General features: G+C 42.1%; 1 protein-coding gene across 1 annotated transcript in view; it reads right to left on the reverse strand.

Moving 5' to 3' along the window:
• unc5da (unc-5 netrin receptor Da) overlaps window positions 1–20393 on the reverse strand; it is a 282848-nt gene extending 262455 nt beyond the window's left edge. The window contains exon 1 of the mRNA XM_036588857.1: window positions 20258–20393. Within this exon, the coding sequence (XP_036444750.1) occupies window positions 20258–20393 (136 nt within the window). The remainder of the gene's footprint in view (window positions 1–20257) is intronic.
• Between the last annotated feature and the right edge of the window lie 298 nt (window positions 20394–20691).

A 20691-nucleotide genomic window follows, 5' to 3' on the forward strand; every position in this document is an offset into this window, starting at 1 on the left:
TGGCATTCTTCTGTGTGTCTTCTGTGTCACTCGCAACATGAAAAACAATGATGTCAAGTCCAGAGTGACGGAGGTTCTGGGATTCAAGAAGTGCACCAAAGATTCATGCTTACTCCAGAGAATTTTGGATACTTTGGAGGGCGAGATGATGTGCCTCCATCCCTCCTGCATCCATGTTTGAAATCTGCATCACCACTGTAGCTACATAAGCTGTGTCCCAATTCAGGGGCTGCATCCTTCGGAGGCTGCATTTGAAGGCCAACTGCGTCACAGCGGTGTGACTAGGCTGTCCTATTTTGAAGGCTCCTTCGAATGTGGGGAAAATCGAGTGGATCCTTCGCCAGCCAACATATCCCGAGGTTCACTGCATGCTGGCGAGGATTCAAATGCGGAGGCATCAGCAAAGGAGCGAATGGTGGCTGAGGAGACACTTTAAAATGTATGTTTTGGGTTTAAACTGATGCTAAGGTGCAGGTGCCAGCAGTGGAGCATCTCCAGCTCTAATAAATTAAAAAATAAAAAACTAAAATCAAAGGCTATGTTTACACAGCAGGTAAAAGTGGCCAAATCTGATTTTCTCACCAAATCCGATTTTTTCGTTTAGCTGTTCACATTATCTTTTAAACGTGATCCGTATGCGACATCAGTCTGAACAGATCAGCTCCCAAAATGACCTGCATGCGCAACAGAACAGTGCTTCTTGTGGCCCGTCTAGAGGTAAACAATCATGACGGCCAGCTTTCAGTTTCATCTTCGTTCCAGTGGTTGACAGTTGGGCTCATCACCCACAATGTGTTTGAGTTCACCATAAAAAGGGCACTTTATTCGGCCACTTCTTTGGTTCGTGTCCTCGGATTCTTTAAACTGTTCTCTGACGCTGCAGCCTCGGTCTCCTCCGGCCGCGTTCGGCCATTTCATTCAAAACCTCTTCAAACGCGGAGCGGTTGCGATAAGTTTCTTCTAATTTTTTGGTACGGAAACATCAGTCTAAATGTTTATGAGTCTCAGCGGTGCAAAATTATGTTGAACATGGAGTTGGATTGACATAAAATTTGCATAAAATCCAATCTGGCTGTTCAGACTGAGTCACATTGCCGCTGATCGGATTTCAGTACCACATATGAAAGCGTTTCAAATCTGAATTGAAAATGTCAGATTCAATGCGTTTTTTTGCTGTTCACACTGACACACAGATACACATCTGTATCAAATACGGAGTAAAATTTGGGCCACTTTTACCTGCTGTGTGAACAAAGCCAAACATGCCCTCATAGACCACGTCCTTCGAAGGATGCAGCCCCTGAATTGGGACACAGCTGTAGTTACTGACGCCTACATTGTTACCACGGCAACCCATGCAGATAGGTCTGTGATGTCTGGACACTCAAATTTGATCTGATCACTTGCAAATAACACTGAGGACAGTTGTCTCAAAAGATCTGATTGGAGAAACTAGTCTGATTTGCCTCCAATCTGTTGCCTTAGATCTTTTCCTCTTGATCCAATATCAAGGTCAACCAGGCCTGCTCAGCTTTATATATACAACAGAGTGTTATACAATGTTAATTACTCTTTATGTTCCTCCACTCATTTTTTTCTGGTTTTGTTTTAATTTGTCTTATATATAATGGAGATGCACGTTGGCCATTTAAATATTCATATTTTTCTATGCCTCGCCTAAAATCATACGTTGGATGCCTCTTTGGCGAGTCAGTCCTCATATTTGGATGAATGTGTGAGTAGCCTGTGGTGGTGATTGAGGCAGGCTGGCTCTGAACATGCTGCGTTTCAGTCTACGTATGGTTCTGAGAGCTTGGCGGCAGTCAGAGAACCTCAGGCCATACAGATGGACCGGTCAGATATTCAGAAAAAGACGGAACAAGAGAGGTCAGTCCAGTCAAACAGCATTAAACACAAGCTGATAAAGAGGGAAGATCGCTATCTTCACTGACAGAAGAATGAGTGAACAGATCAGAGGGAGCAGGACATACACATGCTGAGCTGGAGCACAGAGAGAGAGAGAGAGAGAGAGAGAGAAATGAGTGAGAAAGAGAGAGTAATGGAGAGAAAGGTAAGGGAGGTGAAGACAGGAAATGCTAAACCTGCAGAAATCTATGTAAATGTTAAACTGAGCTCGTTCTCTCTCTTTGTGCTCACAGCCGTTATGATATTTACAGACTGGCCGTGTTGACCATTGGGCTCGCTCAGTGCGGTCAGCTGGCTGATGGACTCATCATTCTTTAATGGAGTTTGAACAGTGATGCCTTTGATGCTCCCTGGCAAGTTGGAAATGATAAAAAGTTTTTCTGAGAAGACATTTCGGAGATGGCCTTTATGGAAATGCATGACCCATTAAGCTGTCCCAGCCACTTGTTGAAATTCCCCATTTTATCCCTGCCATTTGCTGAAATTCCTGATTTTGTCCCCACTGTTTTTTGAAATTCTTGATTTTATCCCTGCTATTTGCTGAAATTCCTGATTTTCTATCTGCCATTTATTGAAATTCTTGATTTTGTGCCCGCCAGTTGTTGAAATTCCTGATTTCATCCCTGCCAATTGTGAAATTCCTTATTATGTCCATGTTACTTTTTGAAATGCTTTTGTTTAAAACACTTTTTAAATGCCAGATTTTTTCCCCACCACTTTTTGAAATGACTGATTTTGTCCCCGCCCCTTTTTGAAATGCCTGATTTTGTCCCTGCCACTTTTTGAAATATCTGATTTTGTCCCCCGCCCCTTTTTGAAATATCTGATTTTGTCCCCGCCTCTTTTTGAAATGCCTGATTTTGTCCCCGCTACTTTTTGAAATGCCTGATTTTGTCCCCGCCCCTTTTTGAAATATCTGATTTTGTCCCCGCCACTTTTTGAAATATCTGATTTTGTCCCCCGCCCCTTTTTGAAATATCTGATTTTGTCCCCGCCTCTTTTTAAAATGCCTGATCTTGTTCCTGCCACTTTTTGAAATGCTTGATTTTGTCCTTGTGAATACAAGGCATAGTCTAAAACAATTTTAGAAGAAAATGCTAATTAATCAGTGTTAATATCAACTACAGTTATGGGCAAATTCCATCAGTGTTTATCAATATTTCCGTCACACTTTTTCACATTTCTCATTTACCGATAGACCTACCTTTCCCCCTAAACCAAAAATAAAAACTTCTTTTGAGACATTTAGTTTTTTTCTGAATTTCAGGCAAAATTTGTTTATAAGTGTTACTGTATTTTGCATTGTTTTTGAGCAAGTTTTGACATTAATGGCTGAACTGAAGGCTTGGCTTTAAAATTATTATTATTATTATTATTATTATTATTATTTTTATTATTTTTATTATTATTATCATTACTACAGTCACAGTTCACCATCAGTTATTACATTTCGGCCAGATATGCATAGCCATAAAGATATCCTTAGTACAAAATAACAAATAAATAATAAAAAAATGTTCCTTACTGTGATATTAATGGTTATCAAAATGCTACCAGGAGTAAGAGGCAATAAACAAAACACTGCTTTAGTCCATGGCCATATTTTCATCATCTGTGCGGGATTTGGTCCCCACAAGGACATAAAAACACAGAGTCATATGCACAAGTTCGAAACCTTTTTCTTCCAATATGTTAAATAAATAAATAACATAATAAATGTGCATTAAAATGTTCAGAAGTTCATTCTCTGTAGAGGTTCTGTTAACAGGTCGTCGATATCAACAGATTTGTTGGTCTGCAAACACAGCTGTCCTGCTGAACTTCCCCCAATCAGAAATTATATCAACCAGCTTGACCATCCACATGGTCATTTAGGGCAGAGGAAGTCCACACACAGTGCTGCAGATGACCGTGGAGGATGTGTTGGTGCAGAAATGAGCAGGCGGGTGACGAGGGAAGGCCGTACTCTCTCATTATAAACCACATTTCACTTTCCAATAAGTCTCCATTTGTTTTCATTTAAATGGAAATGGCAGAAATAGAGCAGAGATGCAGCTCGTCTACAGAGACACGGCAGACAGAGAGAGAGAGAGAGAGACAGAGAGAGAGAGACAGAGAGAGAGAGAGAAAGAGAGACAGAGAGAGAGAGAGACAGAGAGAGAGAGAGAGAGAGACAGAGAGAGAGAGAGAGACAGAGAGACAGAGAGAGAGTGCTGGGGGGGGGGTGAAACATGACATCATTGGTTTATATTATTTTTCCCAACTGCTGGTGCATGATGACATCATCAAAACTCAGAAGACATTTCAGGCGGCAAAAGTCGTTACATATTAATGGAAGATTACATGAAAACAAGAGTTTAAAAGGCTTAAGAGCCTTAAAGGCTCCTATCATTGAAAAGTGAACTCATTTAAATATATTTACCCATTTTAGCCTAGCAGTTTAGCCCCGCCCATTCAGGCTGAAGTTATAAGGAGTGTTTCAGACTGGACTGCTTTTTGAATCAGCACAGAACAGCCAATCACAACGGAGCTCGTTTTATTCATTTTAAGGGATAAAGAGAGGTTAGAAAAGGGTCATCCTTTTATGAATTATGACTGTTTTTGGTCCACAAACTATATACATGCCATAAGTGGACCAAATAAAATGCAAGGTAAATGTATGATATGGGCCCTTTAATCTGAGCAGGGACATGAAGTAACTTCTTATTGTTGTTATTATTATTATTAGTACTGTTGTTGTTGTTGTTAAATATTATTATTATTATTATTATTATTATTATTAATTAAAAATATATTATTATTAATATTATTATTTGTTAGTTTTTTTTTTTATTATTATTTTGTTTTGTCTTGTGTTCTCCGCTCTCGTTTGTTAACATTTCAAATTTTCCATATCCTACAATTTTTCTTTACATCCAATTATCGTGTTTTCATGTTTATATGTACAAAAAAAAGCCATAATTCATTTTGACATGATCATTTTCCAACCTCTGTTTATCCTTCAGACGTAAACAGGCTGTTTTGGTTACTGTACATTTAAGACTTATATATGTAAATGAGCTCTGTTCTGATTGGCTGTCTCATTGAAAAAAAGCAGTCCAGGCTGAAACACTCCTTATAACGTCAGCATGTGAACTAAACTAAACTGCTGTAGGCTGAGCAGGCAGATACATGTCATACATAAATGTGTTGATTTCTGTGACATCACAGAAACCGTGAACCTGGAACAGGCTGTTTTGGACTGTAGGGACCGGAGAGTGTCTGTGTGTGTGTGTGTGTGTGTGTGTGTGAGTGTGTGTGTGTGTGTGTGTGTGCGTCTAATTGGGTAATGAGTGAGCGGGGTGACCTGTGGTAGATCGGAGGTGTTCAGCTCTGTCTGTGTCTGTGTGGTCATTTTCACTAGTTAGAGCCACATTTCACACTGATTTCCCTGTAGGACACGCGCAGTCCTCTCTCTCCCTCTCTCGGCCTCCCTCCCTCTGTGTCCCTCTCTGTCTCTCTGTCTCTCTGTGGATTTAGGTGGACTGACTGCTTTTTACTCAGCTGCTGTGGAGGCATGGCAGCTCTTCTCATTTTCTAGGGACAGTGGTGCTACACCGTCTATGTGGATTTTTGAAGAGCCTCTGTTTTTTAACCCGGTGTTTCCAGCGCTGAGCCAGGTTTCAGGGGCTCTGAGAGTGGCCCTGCTGGAAAGAGGCATCTCCAAAGTCCGCCACTTACGGAGAGGTGTGGACTGGGTGTCAGCAGCACAGCTGGCGGAGATGGGTGGCTTCAGGTCAGTGCGACTGGCGCTACAGATGCTGAATCGGCTGAAGTCTGATCTGTCTTCTCCTGTGCGGGACTACCTGGACGTGACCCCTGTAGACCAGTGCCAGAGTGAAGAGCCTGTGTTTCCTGAACTGGAGATAGATTTGAGAGATTCGGAGATGCAAAACTGGCAGGAGGGTCAGGGGAAACTCTTGTCTTTGGGAACCCTGACTCTTGGTCTCTTTAGCTCTCTCACCAAGAGGGCTTTGTACATTGCATATACTAAAGTACTGCACTTTCACAGCTTGAGAGACGTGCGAGAGTCTAAATGGACAGAGGTTGTTCAGGCTGGCTCTTCCCCGAAAGGTAGCTGGCGGTCCCTGTACAAAAGACCCATCGAGAAGAGGGTGGGTGACCTCCAATGGAGGATTGTACACGGGATTTTAGCCACAAACAGGCACGCGGCGCGGATTGATCCATTAGTGGGAGGTGTCCTTTCTGTGGGACGTCAGAGACAGTTTTTCATGTCTTTCTTCACTGTGCACGCTTGGGCCCCATTATGGGTTTAATTAAGGAATGGGGTTTGAAGTTTTTAGGCTTTTTTGACAATGTTTTATTTATTTATGGTCCAAAGTACACCGTTTCAAAAAGAAACACGCTAGTTCTTTTGAATTTTTTGTATGGTGCTGCTAAGTTAGCTATCTGGTGTACTAGGAGGAATAGAATAGAGAACCGTGGGGGTACTGACCCAGTACTGATGGTCAGAGGATTGATCTTGAAAAGACTCCTTGTTGATTTTACCTACTACACTCTTATTGACAATGTGGACTATTTTTTTTGCTGAATGGGGGGGAGGGGGGTTGCTTTGTGAACCTGATGAACTCAGTGGGTTTGTGTTGAACGTGTGAACTGATCTCTGCAGCTCAGCTGAGCTGGTTTTTGTTTTATTTGCTTTTTTCTTTGTTCTATTTGTGATTTTATTTTGAGCTGGTTGTGATGCTCTTACGCTGTGGACAATGGTTGATTAAAGGTGTTTTAAAGTCAAAGTCTGTCTCTCTCTCTCCCTCTGTGTCCCTCCCTCTCTGTCTCTCTCCCTTTATTTCTCCTTCTGTTTCCTTCCCTCTCTGTCTCTCTCTCTTTGTGTCTCTCTATTACTCTCTCTGTCCCTCGCTTTATCTCCCCACCTCTCTCTCTCTTTGTCACACACACTCTCTCTGTCACTCTCTCTGTCTTTCGCCCTCAGTCTCTCTCTGTGTCTCTCTCTCTCCCTCCCTCCCTCTTTCTCTCTATCTCTCTCTTTATTACTCTCTCTCTCTTTCTCTCTGTCACACTCTCTCTCCCCAACTTGCTCTCCCTCCTCACTTTCTCTCTCTCCCTTTCTTTCTCTCTGTCTCTCCCTCTTTCTCTCCCCACCTCGCTCTCTCTCTCCTTACTTTCCCTCTCTCTTTCACTCACTGTCTCCCCACCTTTCTCTCTTTCTGATTCTCTCTCACTCTCTCTAGCTGTATCTCCCACTCTCTCGCTCGCTCCCCTTTTCTCTGCCTCTCTTTGCCTCTCCTCACTGTCTCTGTTCCTCTCTCTCTCTCTAGCTCTCTCTCTCCACTGTCACACTCGCTCTGACTCTCTCTCTGCCACCCACCTTTCTCTCTCTCGTGCTTGCTTGCTCGCCTTTCTCTTCCCGACTTTCTTTCTTTGTTTTTACCTATTTTTCCCCCTCTCTCGTAATTGTCTCTCCCCACTTTCTCTTTCTCTCACCCTCTCCCCCTCCCTCCACCTCTCTCTTCCCTCCTTTTCTCGCTCCCTTACTACAGCTCTCTTTCCCTACCAGAGGTGTCACGTATTTGAGGAGAACGACTTGTGACTCGACTTTGACTGCAACACCAATGACTCTGACTCTGACTTGAGGTTGACCGTCATGACTCGGAAAGACTCAAGACCCAAAGTGGAAGAAATGGGGAGAGTCAGACTGCAGACGGGACTCGACACAGTCAATTATTTTTAATGTGAATGGATTCGTTTCCTGCCGTAAATCTGATGTACAGCGTTGTCGTCCGATGTCTGTCAGTGTGTTTATGCCAAGCATCAACAGCATCAATGCGCCCTCACTCAGCACTCAAGCTCCACCCTTACTGGAGAAACTGACCAGGCGAACTGACCGTTTTCCTCATGGCAGCAAAACAAAAGAGCAAAAAAGACACAGCCCTCTTGATTTGACCAATTTCAACAGCTTCTGCAGGTAAAACAAGCCTAACATTCACCACCAGGCTGAATTTGCCTGCGTTATTCACCAGCTTCATATTGGAATTTGTCTTTCCACCTTAAATGGAGCAGCAGTGAGGCACCGGAACGTCACCGCTGCACCATTTAAGGTGGAATGGAAAATTCCAATACGAAGCTGGTGAAAGAAAATCAACTTCAGCTTCATATTCACCATCATTTTCCTGCCTTTTCTGTAAACTGTTACTTGCAACTTAGTGGCTTGTTCGCACCTCTGCTCCCTACTCTCTCTGTCTCTGTCCTCCTTTTCTCGCTCCCCTACTATACCTCTCTCTCCCTACTCTGTCTCTCTCTTCACATCATGACATAAAGAGTGAGAGAGGAGGGGAAAAACAAGGTGGGAAAGAACGAAGTTTTCAAAAGTTAGGAGTGAAAAGAGAAGTGTATGACTGTGTGTGAGCGTATGAGAGAGAAAGAGAGGGAGAGAAAGAGAGAGACACAGGGAGAGAGAAGATAAAAATAAAAAACGCTGAAATTTGACTCATTTCCGCTCTGGTTTAGGAGTTTGTTGGCCTGAGAAACGTGGATGAAATCTTACACACGTTGCTGAATCACTGTCTCACACACACACACACACACACACACACACACACACACACACACACACATTCTTTCAGTTTCCAGCTGAAAGAGAAAAACAGGCTGATTTTGTTTTCTAAAAAAGCAGATTAAATAAGTAAATTAAGTCACAATTAAATGCCAAAATCTGACATTCAGCCGATCTGACCAAAAAATAAAACATAGTCTCCTTTGCTGTCCTGCTCTGGTCAGCACTGGTGTGTTCAAACAGTCTGAGCAGCAAAGGATCAACAGTGACACACACACACACACACACACACACACACACACTCAAATCACATAAACAACACTGAGGAACCGAATATCTTTTGTTAATAAACTTCTTTACTTCTGTTGTCACTCTCTCTCAAAGATCAAAGCTTTAAGTGCTGTTTATCTGATGGGGTCAGTGTTGATGTCTACCAGGTCTTCCAGGCGGTTGTTAGGAGACACATTTTCTCTGTATAATCAGTTTTGAACTCCAGTTTTAGAAACTCGCTTATTTCATTTGACCGTCCTCATCAGAAGTATCTCCTGAAAAAAGGGATAACTTATACTTAATGGTCATTTTGACAGGAAATACAACCCCTTCTCTGGGCCGGAGCTCATTTAAAATGGACAGAGGGGAAGTGGAAAAGTGTCCTGTGGTCCGACGAATCAACATTTGAAATTCTTTTTGGAAATAATGGACACTGTGTCCTCCGGGCTAAAGACCACTCAGCTTGTTATCAGCACACAGTTCAAAAGCCAGTATTCATGATGGTGTAGGGGGGCATTAGTGCACATGGCATGGGTGACGTGCACATCTGTGAAGGCACCATTAATGCTGAACAATATATACATGTTTTGGCAACATATGCTGCCATCCAGACGACGTCTTTTTCAGGGAAGGCCTTGATTATTTCAGCAAGACAATGTAAAACCACATTCTGCATGTATTACAGCAGCACTGCTCTGATTTAAAAGAGTCCGGGTGCTAAACTGACCTGCCTGCAGTCCAGATCTGTCACCACTGAAAACATTTGGCACATTATGAAATGAAAAATGAAATTCTGTATCAAACAAGAACGAGAAAACATTTCACTTTCTAAACTACAGCAGTGTCTCCTCAGTTCCCAAACGCTTACAGAGTGTTGTTAAAAGAAGAGGTGATGAAGCACAGTGGTAAACAGGCCCCCGTCCCAACTTTTTTGGGAAGATTCAGATTCAAAATGGGCAAATATTTTTCAAAAATAATAACATTTCTCAGTTTCAACGTTTGACTTGTTGTCTTTGTAGTATTTTCCTTTAAAATTATGGTTTACATGATTATGATTTGCACATCATTGCATCCTATTTTTATATACATTCTGCACAGTGTCCCAACTTTTTCGGAAATGGGCTTGTGAAATGAATTCTCTGACTTTTGCACAGGACTGTAGCTACAACACAGAGGCTGAAAGGATGAATAACAATAATAATCATCATAAAACACAGCCTGCGCTGGGAAGTGCTGCTTCCTGTGCTGTGAAAAATCAAAACCCACACAAATCCATGCTCGACCGATAGCATCATTCAAATCTGAAACTAATTACAGCACCGTCCTCGCTCTCCTTCCGCAGGCCGAGTTCCCGCCCCGTCGCCTCAGCGCCCGCCTCGCTGCTCATCGGAGTTGATAAATGAAGCCGCATATCTTGCGGCTGTAAATCAATACTGCGCCCTATATGAATATTTAATGCTTCATAACAATCGATGGCCACATTGACAGTGATGTAATGATATGCGGGTTATAACATATAATGGAATTTAAGCTGGGAGGCGTGCAGTGAGGCCTGGACGGTCAGCGAGGTCACTGCTTCCCTCACGTCCAGAACTTTGAAGGCCTCACAGCCGAGGTGGCCAAACCTCATGGAGCTCCTGAACCTTAATTTGATTTCAATAAAAGGGTGTTTTTGGAACACCTCCTTGTTTTTACACTCATTGTCCACTTTATCGGCTCCACTGACCATATCGTTTCACTTTGTAGTTCTACAGTTACAGACTGTAGTCCATCTGTTTCTCTGCATACTTTGTTACCCTGTTCTTCAGTGGTCAGGACCCCCACAGGACCCCCATAGAGCAGGTGTTATTTGGGTGGTGGATCATTCTCAGCACTGACGTGGTAGTGGTGTGTTAGTGTGTGTTGCGCTGGTGTGAGTGGATCAGATACAGCATATATTTTACTACTATGTAAGCATAGGTGGTCTTTGCACTAGGCAGCCACCTAGGACCCCCATGAGTCGAAGGACCCCATGAAAATACAATATACTGATGCATTGATGTTAAATAACCTAGTCCAGAAAGGCTTCAGCACATACTGCTCGTGTTATTGTTGGTGTAGGTCTCTCACCCTCTCTCTCTCTCTCCCTTTTCTTCTCTTCATCTGTCCTTCTCTTTCTTTCTACGTCTCTCTCTTCTTTTCTCTCTCCTTTTCCTTTTTCTTTCCTTCATCTCTTTTTCTCTTCCTTTCTCCGTCACTCTCTCCCTCACCTTTCTCTCCTTTTCTCTCTCCCTCTCCCTTTTTCTACCCGTCTCCCCCTTCTCTCTCTCTTCCTGTCTTTCCTTCTTTAATTTTCTCTCTCCCTTTTTCTCTTTATCTCCCCATTCCCTCTCTCTCTCTCCCTTTTCTTCCCTTCATCTGTCCTTCTCTTTCTTTCTACGTCTCTCTCTCCTTCACCTTTCTCTCCTTTTCTCTCTCTCCTTTTCCTTTTTCTTTCCTTCATCTCTTTTTCTTTCTTTCTCCATCACTCTCTCTCCCTCACCTTTCTCTCCTTTTCTCTCTCCCTCTCCCTTTTTCTACTCGTCTCCCCTTCTCTCTTCTTGTCTTTCCTTCTTTAATTTTCTCTCTCCCTTTCTCTTTATCTACCCATTCTCTCTCTCTCTCTTTACTTTCTCCTTCCTCTCTTTCTTTTTTTCCCCTTCTTTCATCTCCCTCCCCTGCTCTGTCTCTCTCTTTCTTACAGATATTTTTCCCTCTCTCCCTTTCCCTCCAATTATCTCCCCCTTCTCTCTCTCTCTCTCTCTCTCTCTCTCTCTCTCTCTCTCTCCTCATTTAAAATTCACACCAGCTCTCACACATCTCCTGTTAAACTGATTAGTACTCTGTGACTGCCTAATGGAAGCATTTGATAGTTTGCTAACACACACACACACACACACACACACACACACACACACACACACATACACACACACACAGACACACCCAGACACACACACACACACACACCCACACACACACACACACAGACACACACACACACACACACACACACACACACCCACACACACACACACCCACACACACACACACACACAGACACACACACACACACACACACACACACACACACAACAGCCAGAATTTTATTTTAGGGGGCTGGTCACAGGCTGAGGGGGCTGTCTGTCAATAATACCAATAATCAAAACATGAATTAGTGGATAACAGTTTGGACATCAAAGAAAATGGGAATTGGAGATGAATACCATAATTTCTGATAAAAACTGGGAATTATCATGCAGAGAGGGATTTAAAACAATTAATAGCCCAATTTGGAAGGAATCTGAATGGAAAGTTAAGATGAGATTTTTCAGGATTCCTCTTGTCACATCAAAATTCAGTGGCACCTCTGATCAATGCTGGAGGGGCTGTGGCCTGGTAGGGAACCATACACACGTATATTGGAACCGTCCAAAGTTATCAGAATACTGGCAAAACATACAAAAAGAAATCAAAATGCCTAAATATAGAGTTGCCCTTAGAACCATCCTATTTTTATTAGGAATATTACCAGAAAATGTAGGAAATAATAATCAGACATCATTACTGAGAGTCCTTCTTCTAATCGCTAAGATGATTACGGTTTCCTGGCTGAGGCCGCAGCCCCCCATGGTAATACAATGGAGGGAAAGAGTTAAGGATGTTTACTATATGGAAAGTATAACTGCGAGATTACAGTTGAGATCAGACGTATTCTTGACTAAATGGTCCTCAGTAATTACATATTTGTTTTCAACTGATGTCATCTAAGTGAAACAATTCTTTCCGCATGTATGTGTGTGTATATATATATATATTCTTCTTTCCTTTTTCTTTTCTCCTCATGTGAATGTGTTTTACTATAAAACATATCTATCTGCTTCTTTTATGTTCATGGAAGAATTTGGTTATTTATCCCTGAGGAATTGTTTATGGACAATGAGAGGATGCCAAAATTCATGGACTGCCCCCAAGATATACACCTCTGAGCCCTGTGTTGTGTGTTTGATGATATAACTGTACTGTACGATTGCACATGATAAAAAGGAAATAAAAAGAAGTTCAAAAAAAAAAAAATCATATATTACACCAAAAGAACTGATAAGCAGTAGAGCTGGGCAATGTGGTAAAAATGTATATCTCAATATTTATCATATATTTATATGTGTGTGTGTGTGATATGTACTACACATTCGCTCAGTTGGACCGGTCAGGCCAGTTGAACCAAACAAATCTAAAGTACAGCATATCCGCATCCACCCCAACCACCCCCCCCCACGCCTCTCTGCCCCCTAATGTCTCACAAGATTGCTCGTTTTAAGGCACATAATAAACACGTGGAGCTATCTTAGCCAGTCAACCAGCCTACAGCATCACAGTTTGTAGTCACAATAGTTTTTAAACACCTCAGTATCGCTGCTGAACTGAGAACCAAAAACATCCAGCCAACAGCGTCCTGTGGGCAGCGTCCTGTGGGCAGCGTCCTGTGACCACTGATGAAGGACTAGAGGATGACCAACACAAACTGTGCAGCAGCAGATGAGCTATCGTCTCTGACTTTACATCTACAAGGTGGACCGACAAGGTAGGAGTGTCTTATAGAGTGGACAGTGAGTGGACACAGTGTTTAAACACTCCAGCAGCACTGCTGTGTCTGATCCACTCAGACCAGCACAACACACACTAACACACCACCACCACGTCAGTGTTACTGCAGTGCTGAGAATGATCCACCACCCAAATAGTACCTGCTCTGTGAGGGTCCATGGGGGTCCTGACCACTAAGAACAGTTAGCTGCAAAGCGGTCATTACTTAGCCAGCGGTGCTCCGTGGAATTGTATAGTTGTGGGGGAGAAACCTAGAGGGCATCTCAGCCAATCAGGTTGTGCCGTCAGAACTTGCTGTTGTATAAAAAAAATGCATAAAATGCTCTTATGTGCGTAAAATTTGCATAATGAGACACATTAAGATCACAGTGATATTGTTGCCTAAGTTTCTTTCAGCGCCCCCTCTGTTCCTGCTGTTCTTCCCCCTTTCTCCACTCCACTCCTCCTTCTGCACCCCCACCTGCACTTTCGCCCTCGTCCTTTCTTCATTCTTTCTCGTTCTTCCTGTTCCAGAAAAACATCGCGAGCGTAATTTCATTGTCTCTGACATTTTTCTGTCCACAAAAACACAAACTTACTCTGCTCCATTTTCTGTCCTTCTCTCCTGACCCTTTTTACTGCCCCTCCATCATCCCCCTCTTCTCCCGCTCCTTTGTGTCTTTCTTTTGCTTTTTTCGCCTCTTGTTCTTCTGCAGCGGATATGAAAATAGCTCCAAAATAAAAAAAAAATGGAATTCTAAGAAGAAGACCACCAAGAGACGAGAGGGCAAGCAGGAAAACACTCGAGAGGAACGAGATTACGGAGTAGAAGCACTTAGGATTAGAGAGAGAGAGAAAGAGAGAGAGAGAGAGACAGAGAGAGAGATGGTCTTAAAGAGGGAGAGTAGAGAGAAGAAAAAGAAAGAGAGGAAAAAGGTAGAGAGAAAGAGAACAGAGAGGAAAGGAGAGAGATAGAGAATGGAAGACAGAAAGGGAGAAAGAGATAAAAAAGAGAGTTGACCTCAAAGAGAGAAAGCGAGTAGAGAGAGAGATAAGAAAATGAAAGAGAGGAAAAAGGTTGAGAGAAAGAGAGAGAGAGAGAGAGAGAGAGAGAGAGAGAGAGAGAGAGAGGAAAAAGAGTAAAAAGGAAAAAGGTTAAGGGAGTAGGGAGAGAGAAAGAGAGAAAGAACAGCAAGAGAGAGAGAGAGAGAGAGAGAGAGAGTAGAGGGAGATAGGAAAAAGAAAGAGGGAAAAGGTAAAGAGAAAAAGAGAGGACAGGAGCGAGAGAGAGAGAGAGAGAGAGAGAGAGAGAGAGAGAGAGAGAGAGAGAGAAGGCTGGTATTTTTAAATAGTGTAAAAGCAAAACAGAAACACCCAGAATGATCACACAATGCTGCTGTACACACACACACACACACACACACACACACTCCCACTAGAGTGTATCAATGTTTGCGTGTGTGTGTGTGTGTGTGTGTGTGTGTGTGTGTGTGTTTCATCCTCTGCCTCTTTTACTTTCTCTAATAAAAGCTGCGGTTTGGTGGGATTAAAGCAGTTCTTTAGAGCAGACGAACGTCCCCACAACCACTAAACGCTCGTGTTCCCGTCATACTGGGGGGATCTGGTCCCCACAAAGACACAAATACACTGTGAGGCTCGGACCTCCATGCTATAGTCAGCCTCCTTCTGACCTAACAAACACCTCCTGATGCAAACACACACTACCAGCGTACTCAGCAACACCGTCCATATCCCTGAGAAGATGTGAGCAGATGCATTCTGGGAAATGTAGTCCTTAACAAAGAGCTTTGTACCTGTGATCAACAGGCAAAGGCTTGAAACTGTGTCACTACCAGTGGGGAACCCTCAGGGCCTCCTAGAACTTCAGAGAAGACCTAATGATTTCTGGGATATACTATAAATACATACTATAAATGTGTAGTTTATTTGCATTCAATAGAATCAGTGTTGTATTTAGTACTTGTTGTACTGTTGTAAAACTGTTACGACTATCCAGTCAGGATGTTTTTCCCCTGGTATCTAGGCAGATAAAGCCAAGCGAGCTGAACTGAAGGCCTTCTAGATATTTCAATGACTGTAAATAAAAGTCTAAGCAAGTTCCAGGTAGTTGTTAGGAATGGAAAACAGCAGCAGCAGGACTCTACTGAAAGATTCATTGTAAAACTGCTACAAGGTAAAATGTTTTACGCTTCAGATAAAACATGTGAAATGTCTTCTACAAGCTTCAAATGCCTTTGTTAATCTAAAACTGATGCCTGCATTAGCTTAGCACTAACATACCATTAGAAACCCCATAGGAGAAAATTTGATTTTCCCCAACATTCTAAAATGGAATGTTCATAAAATTTGAATCTGCTCAAAACTCCAAAATGGAATGTCCAGACAGTTTGATTTTCCACAACGTTCTAAAAAGAAATGTTCAGAAAATTACAATCTACTTAACATTCCAAAATGGAATGTTCAGAAAATTTGATTTTCCACAACATTCTAAAATGGAATGTTCAAAAATTCGAATCTACTCAACATTCCAAAATTGAATGTTGAGAAAATTCGAATGGATTCAACATTCTAAAATGGAATTCTTAGAAAATTCCAGTGTTCAAAAATTTCTGAAATGGAATGTTCAGAAAATTCGAATGTCCTCAACATCCTAAAAAGGAATTTTCAGAAAATTCGAATCTGCTCAAAACTCCAAAATGGAATGTTCAAAAAATTCAATTTTCCACAACAATCTAAAAAGTAATTTTTAGAAAAATTCGAATCTCCTCAACAATCCCAAATGGAATGTTCAGAAAATTACATTTTTCACAGCATTCTATAATAGAATGTTCAGAAAATTCCAACATGCTCAAAATTCCCAAAAGGAATGTTCAGAAAATTTGAATGTACTCAACATCCTCAAAAGAAATTTTCAGAAAACTCGAATCTGCTCAAAACTCCAAAATGGAAATTAGAGCAGAGATTAGCTTTATTACAGACATGGGTTTCACTTCCTTTAATTTTTACTGGGTTTTAGACCTTTAAGTCCTGAAATGAAGGCCTAGCGCTATTATGATGTGCACCACCATAAATACATAATACAAAAGTGCTTAAAATAACATCCAAAGCTAATCATGACTTCAGAGAAGCCTGCCGACGATTGGACAGTTTAATACCCATTCTATCTGCAAACGAACGCTCTCTCAAAGGTCCGGCGAGGGCGGCCTTCCCAAGAATCGCTGACATATCTCACGTGACGTCCTCTGAACATCATGGATGAATATTACTCGTTAATTATGGACGGCAGGCAAGTTCAAACTGATTTCCATACTTCACAGAAAGAACGGGGAATCAAATCCTCGAGGCTAATCTGCTCATCGACTTGCAAATAACTCACTGTGAGGGACCGGTTAAGTTAAGCGGGGGTCAAAAGGTCAAAGTCAGCTCAGCGGGGACAATCGGAGGACGTTGCGACAATTACACCTGCGAAAGATGAAGAAAGATCTCAGACTGGACGTGCGGCTCTGATCTTATTCATTCATCTGTGAACTGATTCATCCTAAATCACCCATTATGTTCCCACATATCACATCATCCTCCAGCATTTGCATGAATTTTTCCACTTTAACAGTCCCAGAGGGTCAACAGCTCCACACAATAGGACGTTTCCGCTCTGTGGCCGGCCGCAAACGCCCTACAGAGCAACTGACTTCAGATATCGAGTCCAGATGAAATTAGAGTTAATGGAACTGGGTGCATAAACACCGGAATTAAAGCCAGTATTTTCTTTTATTTAATTTTCCCCCTTGAAGCCCACTTACGATGACATTCGTGTGAGTTTATTTATGAAAAACAGTCATATTTTACCTCACGTGACCATTTGCCAACTTCTTTTTATCTCCTTAGGCCAGATGTCAGCGACCCAAATGTTAAGAAGAGCCATTTTGTCCTTTCATTAAAAACCAAACCACCTTGGGAGCCACAACATTTTATGCCCATTTTACCATCTTGGCTGTAAATATGACTCAGTATGTGTTAATGTGCTAATATAGGGTAAAAAATATGTAATATAAACCAAAACACAGACTTACTTTGCTCTGCTTTAAGCTTTAGCTCAGCTATAGCTGCTTTTCTCGCATCTCCAGCAGGAAACTTTTTCTAAAAGTAGAACAGTTTCTTGTAAAATGTCTCTCAACTCTCAAGACTGAAGTCGCTTCTCATTCACCGGCTTCTTGTTTGAATTCTTCCGTTCCATCTTAAATGGTGCCTGAGGCGCCAGAATGTAACTGCTGCACCATTTAAGGTGGAACGGGAAAATTCAAATGAGAAACTGACTTCAGCTTTGTGGCGTTATAGTGTTTGTCAGTTTCTCGTTGCAGATTAAACGTATCAGGAAACCAGCTGGAGTGACTATAAACACAAATAAGTCCATTAGTCTCCAAATTATCAATGTTCGTCTTAAATCTCTCTCTTTGCCTTTTCATTAGCTACTATGTTAGCGTTGCTATGGTGACCAGCAGTCTGCGCTGATCTTCAGGGTTAAAGGGTGAATTAGCAGTTCTACATTAACTCCAGAGTTTAAGTCCATTTACTGTTAAACTGTGTTGAACGATCAGCAGAGCTTTATTTTACTGTAAAGGAGGATTATTTTATTTTTACCTACAAATCTGATTCAGCTGTGGAGCCACAACAGGACAGTAAAAGAGCCGCATGAGGCTCCAGAGCTGCATGTTGTCGACCCCTGGCTTAAATTTAAACAGGCTCCTTTTTCCTACTGTGCCTTTGAGGGGAATTCCACCAATTTTTCTACATTTCTGAATAATTCAGTCATAAAAGTCATACACAGTTATTCAGAGTAGTTTAGTGTGAAATGGCTCAAATATCTTTACAGTGGTGGTGATGGGAACCAGGGGTCGCCATGACTACAATACAAATATTTGACATTTTATTTACTATCCAAAACTACCAGTGAACCTACACGAGTCTTTTGAGTTTATATGGAATGATGACAATGGAAAATATCATTTTTTGCACTGCATGAAAGAGAGAGATAAAGAAAAAGAGAGATTACAATGCCCTGCATGTATCCCTCCACCATTAAAATACATTTTAAACTTAAACTTTAATCACAAAACTGTCGTAAAGCAATTTCTCAGACATCAGTGAATTCATAACCATTTTATGTAATAGGCAGCTTTTAGAGGTGGACGTCTGGTTCCTATCACCACCACTGTGAACAGTTCTGACTCGGTAAGTTTCTCTAGAGCGGAGCGTTTCACACCAAACCACTCTGAACGACTCTGTTTACGTCTTAACTATTTAATTATGTAGAATTTTTTTTAAAACTTGGTGGAGTTCCCCTTTAAGGCTGCAGTATGTAATCAAGCTCTGTTCAGATTGAACTGCAGGGTCTGGATGCTTTGAAACTTTAACAGTGTTTATTTACTACATCAAACTCTCTTATTGTAAAAATGCAGTTTTCCATGATATTTTAATACACACAGCAGATCAAATACACTGACCACTGACCTGCTACAGCGGCAGATACGCTGTCGCTCAAACGAGATAACAGTCACACATCAGAGAGAGAGAGAGAAAGAGAGAAAAAGAAAGGAATGAAAAGAAAAGGAGGGAGATATACATATATATAGAGAGAAGAATTAAATATAAAGAATAGAATAAGAATATATATATATATATATATATGAGAGATAAAAAAGAGAGACATACAAATACAGAGAGAGAGAGAGAGAGAAAGGGAGAGATACAGATACAAAGAGATAGATAAAGTGGAAGATAGGAATATAAAGAATGATAGAGAGACAGACAGAAAGAGAGAGAAGTGGAAAGGAATGAAAAGAAAGAGAGATGCGGATTGAGATGCAGAGATAGAGAGAGGGAGAAAGTGTGGGAAAGGGCTGAAGAGAGAGACATGCAAATACAGACAGAGAAAGAGAGAGAGAGAGAGGTACAGATACAGAAAGAGAAAGAACGGTGGAAGAAAGGAATACAAAGAAAGAGATAGAGACAGTTAGAGAGAGAGAAAAAAAGAGAGAGAGAAGTCGAAAGGAATGAAAAGAAAGAGAGCGATGCAATTACAGACAGGGAGATAGAGAGAAGGAGAGACACGGACACAAAGAGATACATGAAGTGGAAGAAAGGAATATAAAGAAAGATACAGTTTAAGAGAGACAGAGCAATAGATAGACAGAGAGAGAGAAAAAGAGAGAAGTAGAAAGGAATGAATACACACACACACACACATACATATATATATATAGAGAGAGAGAGAGAGAGAGAGAAAGAGAGAGAGAGAGAGAGAGAGAGAGAGGAATGAAAACAGAGATGCAAGTACGAGAAAGAAGGAGTGGGAGAAATGAATTTAAAGAAAGAGAGAGATACAGTTAGAGAGAGAGAGAAAGAGAGAGAGACTCTTAGATACTGCCAGATGTTATCTGTCCGTGCTAAAGCCAGATGTTATGAAGCTTCGTGGCGTTTCTGCAGAATAACGCTCGCGCAGCCTGTTGCATCTGCACCGCGCGCTCGGCCGTACATCCCGGCTCACATACACACACACACACACACACACACACATTCCATTAGAGCACGACTAAACCGCAGCTGTGAGAAATCGATGCCTGCACGGGACTCTCTCTCTCTCTCTCTCTCTTTCTTTCTCTCTCTCTCTCTCTCTCTCTCTCTCTCTATATATATATATATATATATATATATATATATATATATATATATATATATATAAAATGCTCACACGTTCATAAGAACTCACATATGAACCAAGTGCACAAAAGCTTCACGCGTGCGCGCGCGCGCCGTTTACAGCCACTGCATGAACTTTTCCTGATGTCCCCGCAGCTCCGTACTCACCTCCTCTGGCCGCTGTAGTGGAACCCGGCAGCAGCAGCAGCAACAGCAGCACCAGCGCAGCGATGGTGTAGCGCGTGCAGAAGCCGCGAGCCATCGCTGCACAGCCACTGCCCGGGACCGAGCGCGCGCATCCCATACAAACACACAGAGCACCGGAGTCCGGTCGGCGCTGATAGTCCTCACGAGAACCTCAGGATGACGGAGATGGAGAGAGTGGACACAATCCGACGAGAGTAAACCGCGTGAGTGCGCGCGAGGCGTGGAGAGAGAGTGAGAGAGAGAGAGGAGGGGGGCGGAGACCAGAAAACACACACTCGCTCGTGCTCAGACGTCGCCCAGACTGTGCGCTTGGAGCGCGCGGCAGGGAGAGACTGACCACAGGAGAAGGAGGAGGAGGAGGAGTCTAAACACTCGCTTATTATTAATGTATCAGC

The sequence above is a fragment of the Colossoma macropomum genome, unplaced genomic scaffold (genome assembly GCF_904425465.1).
Source record: "Colossoma macropomum unplaced genomic scaffold, Colossoma_macropomum, whole genome shotgun sequence".
Classification (NCBI taxonomy): domain Eukaryota; kingdom Metazoa; phylum Chordata; class Actinopteri; order Characiformes; family Serrasalmidae; genus Colossoma; species Colossoma macropomum.